Genomic DNA, 6,000 nt, shown 5'->3' with positions numbered 1-6,000 from the left:
TCAGCACCTGATTGTTTGCAAAGTTATATAAACAAGATCTCCACAGGAGCAGGTATAGGATTAGAAACTCCATTTTGGGTGGGTCTTTTACAAAAGAGGAAGTGAAACATCATCACCTATAAACATGAGGAAAATCTTTTACCAAAAAAAACTTGATTCATGAAAAGCTCTGGGTTTCGGGCAAAGCTTCGTTCCTGGTGCTTAAAACTTCTTCCCTTCCCAAACTAAAGTATGGAAAATGGAAGAAGCAATTTATCCTTTTTTTTAAACCATGAACCCAACTGGAATGCAACTTCAATATTTAGGCAATATCAACATGAGTGGTGGACAACAAAGGACATATTGCTGTTAATTCAAAGAAATGGGGCACAACCTCAGTTAATAATTATATCATCAATAAATTCCCAGTTGCATAAACAAGTTTCTTAGAAAAAATCCATAATAAATCATATCTAAGCATTCTGGTAGGAATGAGATGCAAGTTTTGCTATAGCTATTTAATGTCTGACTTATTCACCATGTCTGTCATTTTACCCATGCTGCCGCTTGCTTTATGATGATAGATCTATACTTTTGTATGTTTTTCTTCTGCTGTTTAAAACATCATGTTAGTTGACAGCTCTCCACTGTATCACTTCATATGCCATTCATATTAAACAATACTTGTGTCAAACAAGGGAAAAGCCTGATATTCCTCCTGTCCTCAACAAGCAGATAACAAAAGCTAAGAAAATCCGTTATACAGCTCTATTGGAAACAAAATGAGTGATCTTACTTCACCTCACATAACTATTAATTCTAAACAGACACTTTGAATGCATTCATATCCAATGATCTCATCACAAAGATGAAGGACACTTACATCGTCTGCCAAAGTGGCTGCATTATGAAGAATGGGTGTCGGACTCTGTCTCTCATACTGCTGAAGCTTTTCATGGATCTGGAAAGTAATCACAGAATGTTTAATATAATTTATCCAGTAAGGAGGAAATAGGGCAATATAATCTCACTGAACAAAAACAGAGGTTACTGTAACAGAAAGAAAAAAAATCATGGAAACCTAAAGAAGTCAGACATATAATGGTAATTCATCATAAGTTTCACCAGTGGAAATAAAAGTACAGCATACATATACAAATCACCTGGAAAAAATGTTGAGAATGCAGTGTAATCACAAATGAATTTTACAAGTTACAAAATATTGAAAAGCACTTTCATCCAAATTTACTTTGGGGCCATTTGAAATTGCCTCAAGTACTGACTACATACTTTGTATCATAAAATCATTGGAAATTCCCAACTTATGCTTTTCATGAAATAAGAACAAAAAAATATAAAAGCTGGAAAAACTCAGCAGGTCAGGCAGCATCTGTGAAGAGAAACAGTTAACGTTTCGGGTCGATGACCTTTCATCAGAGCCTATGTTTCATGTCCTGTACTCATTTAAAAGTAGTCAATTTAATCTGTTATTTCTTTGTGCTTTTAATTCTATACATGACCGCAGGAAAAAAAATTGAAAGTCCACCAACTGCATGCATCTGAGTCATAACGAAAATCCATGGAATTAGCAGATTTGAAACTTGTGTTTCTAAAGTTTTTGGCAACATAGTTGAAGCTCCGTTATAGTGGATGACATCTGTAGTAATATTTTGAATACATCTGGTTCAGTGCTTTGGAATTTAGTGCCTAATGGGAACCCAAGAATTTTTGTCTTTGCTACTGCTGACTAAAAAAGGACAGTACACCGCCAATACAGTAAATAATGGTCATACAAGCAAAGCAACACTTTGCACATTTCTATAGATGATAATGCCTAACAAAAATGTCCCCATAGGCACATTAGGCTCAGACAATATATTCTGAATTCAATTTATTTTGTGAGCGTTGTATTTTGTGCAAGTTAAAGCATGTCTGGCAATTCATTAAGAACAGCTGATTCTAGCTAGACCAGATCTCAAGTATCTCTACTGCATCCCCTATACCATTATTGAACATTGGCTCTCGTTTCAACCCAAGCTGTGTCCCATCTGGAGCTAAATTTCTCCTCTGGCCTGTCTCTTTTTTTCAGTGGCTGGGTTGCACTGCTCCTTACTGCTGTTGACCTAAATCAAAAATAAATCAGGTACTCCCTACAGAGAATCCAGGGTTTTGACACATACAGATGATTACCTCTGCAAATTTCAGTTATATTTTGGGCTATTTTTCAGAATAAAATTTTTTAAGTTGACATAATTGAAATGGTGAACACAATGAAGGGAACTGGTAATCCTGGTAAATTTCTCACTGAGGGTTTCAAATACGACGGAACTGGAGTTAGAAATTCAAAAGTTGGAGACACGAGAAGGGAAATGAGAAAGCACCTTTTAAGTCAAAAGCTAACAGTCTGGTGGAAAAAGCTATCTATTATCATGATTGATAGCGATTGCAGACATTTATCCCTCTGAATTAAGAGGGCTTTCCTGATATCTGTTTAAAATTTATTGTTATATTCTCAAAGAATTGCTGTAGAAAAAAATTAAGTGTGTTCTTTATAAGCCTTTGGCTTGGAATTACGTAGGAACGTAGGACTTGGGAAGAGTAGGCCCTTTGCCCCTCAAGCCTGCTCTGCCATTGAATCAGATCATGGCTGATCTGGTTGTGGTCTCAACTCCACTTTCCCATCTGCCCATCATAACTCTCAACTCCCTTGTCTATCAAAGATCTATTCAACTCAGCTTTAATAAATTACGTGACGTACCCTCTGCTGCTTTCTGAGAAAGAGAATTCCACAGACTAACAGTCCTCAGAGAAAAAAAAATTCTCATCTCCCATCTTAAAAGGGAGACCTCTTATTCTTAAACTGCATCCCCTGGTTCTGATCTCTCCCACAAAAGGAAACATCTGGTATCTACTAATCAAGTCCCCTCAGGATTTTACATGTTTCAATAAGACCACCGCTCATTCCTCTAAACTCCAGTGGGTATGGACACAACCTGTTCAACCTTTCTTCATTAGGCAAACCCTTCATCCCATGAATGAGTCAACTGAACCTCTCTGAATAGCTTCAAATTCAATTATATCCTTTCGCAAATCAGGAGACCAGAACTGCACACTGTACTCTGGATGTGGTCTTACTCTTGCAGATGCCCCTAAACTGCTTCCCTTGTTAGAAAAAAAAGCTATTTGGGAGAAAAATACGTGTGTAAAAGCAATTAATAACATTTTAATATCCGAAAATGTCAAGCCAACTGAGATGTAATTTCCAGGTAATAAAAACAGAAAATGCTGGGAAAACTCAGCAGGTCTGACAGCATCTGTGGAGAGAGAAACAGAGTTTTCATTTCAAGTCTGTATGACCCTTTTTCAGAGCTAAAGAGAAGTAGAAATCTGATGAAATTTATGCTGTTTAAGGCGGGGTGGAGCAGGTGAAGCTGGATAGAAGGCCAGCAATAGATGGGGGCTAAGGAGAGATTGACAAAGATGCCATGGATAAAAGGTAATGGTAATGGCCAAAGGAGGTGCTGATAGTGGCATAAAAGTAGGAAAGCATAATGTGTTAACAGCAGAACAAGGGTAAGCACTTTGTGAAAGAACAACAGGGAACAAGTAACAGACGGCCCTTTTTGGGGTGGGTTGGGGACAAAGGATGGAAAAAGAGGATAAAACAATTAATAAATGAATAAAAATGAAAATAAGTGGATATTTTTTTTTTAAAAAGGGTTAAAAAAGGGGTGAAGATAGAGGAGAGAGTTCATGGTCTGAAGTTGTTGAACTCAATGTTAAGTCCAGAAGGCTGTAAAGTGCTTAATCGGAAGATGAGGTGCTGTTCCTCCAGTTTGTGTTGGGCTTCACTGGAACATTGCAGCAGGTCAAGGGTGGACATGACAGCAGGATGGTGTCTTGTAATGGCAAGCAGCAGGAAGGTCTGGGTCATGCTTGCAGACAGACTGAAGGTGTTCCACAAAGCGGACTCAGTCTGTGTTTGGCCTTCCCAAAGCAGAGGAGACAGCATTGGGAGCAGTGAATGCAGTAGGCCAAATTGAAGGAGGTGCAAATGAAGTGCTGCTTCACCAAAAAAGGAGTGTTTAAGCCCTTGGAAGGCAAGGATGGAGGAGGTAAAGGGGCAGGTGTTGCACTTTCTGCGATTGAATGGGAAGGTGCCGTGGGGAGGGAATGAGGTGTTGGCTGTGATGGAGGAGTGAACCAGGGTGTTCTGGAGACAGAGAGGTCAAGGAAGGGAAGAGAAGTGTCGGAGATGGATCATGTGAAGGTGGTAGAGGGGTGGAAATTGGAAATTTTTCCAGGTCCAGACGAAAGCATGAAGTGGCACCAAAACAGTTGTCGATGTACCGAGAAAAGAGTTGTCGGAGGGGGCTGAGTAGGACTGGAACAAGGAAGTTCCACATGCTCCATAAAGAGACAGGCATAACTGAGGCCCATGCAGGTACCCATTGCCACACCTTTTATTTGAAGGAAGTGAGACAAGTTTAAGGAGAAATTGTTCTGAGAGAACAAGTTCAGCCAGATGGAGGAGTCATGGTGGATGTTGACTATTTGGGCCTCTGTTCAAGGAAGAAGCGGAGAGCCCTCAGGCCATCCTGGTAGGGGGGATGGAGGTGTAGAAGGATTGGACATCCATGGTGAAGAGGTGTCAGTTAGGGCCAGGAAACTGGAAATTGTTGATATGACGTAGGGCATCAGAGGAATCGCGGATGTAGGTGAGAAGAGATTGGACAAGGGGAGAGAGAGAATGGAGTCAAGATAGGAAGAAATGAGTTCTGTGGGGCAGGAACAGGCTGATACAATAGGTCTACTGGGACATTCCTGTTTGTGGATTTTGGGAAGGAGGTTAGAAGCAGGCTGTCTGGGGTTGAGAGACTATGAGGTTGGAAGATGTGGAGGGATTTTCTAGCATTTTCTGTTTTTATTTCAGATTTCCAGCATCCGCAGTATTTTGCTTTTATCTTAGTGTGTAATTCCCAGGACTATTCTCACAAAGACTGGAATCATATCAACGATCTGGTACTTTATCGCTACTAGTGATAAGCTTGCAAAATGTTTTGCCACCTCAGCTGCCGATTCCGACTCATACTTATTTTTTTACTCTTGGATAGATTCCATTTGAGGCCAGTTCTTTAGGAATCAAGAGGTGCTTGCTTCTTTATGACAATTTGATAGCTGACCATTATTTTCTCAATAAATTGGGATGAATCACTTACCACACTTGCAACTGGATGGGAAGTATCACTGAGGTCTTCTAAGCAAGTAAAATTTCAAAGTTCTATTATATTGCAAAGTTTAGTTAGCTAACTACACCACCTTCCTGGAAGCTTTGTTCTCAAGACTTGCCGAGGTACTGCACTGTTGCTTTTGTGTAAGTGCCTCTACCTAAGTCATTCCAAAACTTTGACACTGGCTAAAATAATTTTAAACCGTTCTATATGTGTCTCTGCATATGAATAAGAGTCATTACTCCAGGGTTGAGCCCAAAACTACAATGTTCCCTTTATGCCATTTCTAAGCCATGTTCTTCTTTCTCTTTCTGCTATTCGCCCTTCGCTGGCACCATGTCTCACTCAATCCTTCACTTCACCCAATGTCTAAGACCATCTTTTATTCTGTTGCTGCCCAAGGCTAAAGCCTCCCTTGAATAAGCTCAAAATTTCCATCTGCTTATCTTGATTAATGTTTTCCTTATCCATTTTGCCTCTTCCACTGTCCCCCATGTCAGCCAGTGAATCATCACCGCTCCACTGCGCCTTCCAGACGGTTGACTCCCTCAAAACCAAAGCCTGTCATCCATAACCTCAATGTCAATCTATCAACATCCTGGCACTGAGTGAAGCTTGGCTTACATGGGGTGATTGCTTCCCCCTCAGCAAAATGCCCAATCTGGCATTCCATCACCCAAACTATTGTGGGGGTGGTGTAGCTCTTATTGGCAAGTTCTGCTTAGGGCTCATTTCTGCTGTCCCCACCTATCCATTCTCAAGCACCTTTCATTGCTCTTGTCTCACTTAA

General features: G+C 40.3%; 1 protein-coding gene across 5 annotated transcripts in view; it reads right to left on the bottom strand.

The window, feature by feature from the left end:
• mpp7a (MAGUK p55 scaffold protein 7a) overlaps positions 1-6,000 on the bottom strand; it is a 524,619-nt gene that overhangs the window by 258,838 nt on the left and 259,781 nt on the right. For all 5 annotated transcript variants that reach the window (XM_078537871.1, XM_078537888.1, XM_078537875.1 and 2 more), the window contains one exon: positions 863-940. In XM_078537871.1, coding sequence (XP_078393997.1) covers positions 863-940 — 78 coding nt within the window. The remainder of the gene's footprint in view (positions 1-862; positions 941-6,000) is intronic.

This window comes from Cetorhinus maximus, chromosome 3, assembly GCF_964194155.1.
Source record: "Cetorhinus maximus chromosome 3, sCetMax3.hap1.1, whole genome shotgun sequence".
In the NCBI taxonomy this organism is placed as follows: domain Eukaryota; kingdom Metazoa; phylum Chordata; class Chondrichthyes; order Lamniformes; family Cetorhinidae; genus Cetorhinus; species Cetorhinus maximus.
Note: the sequence above shows the minus strand (reverse complement) of the source record. Positions and strands in the feature narration are given on the sequence as shown.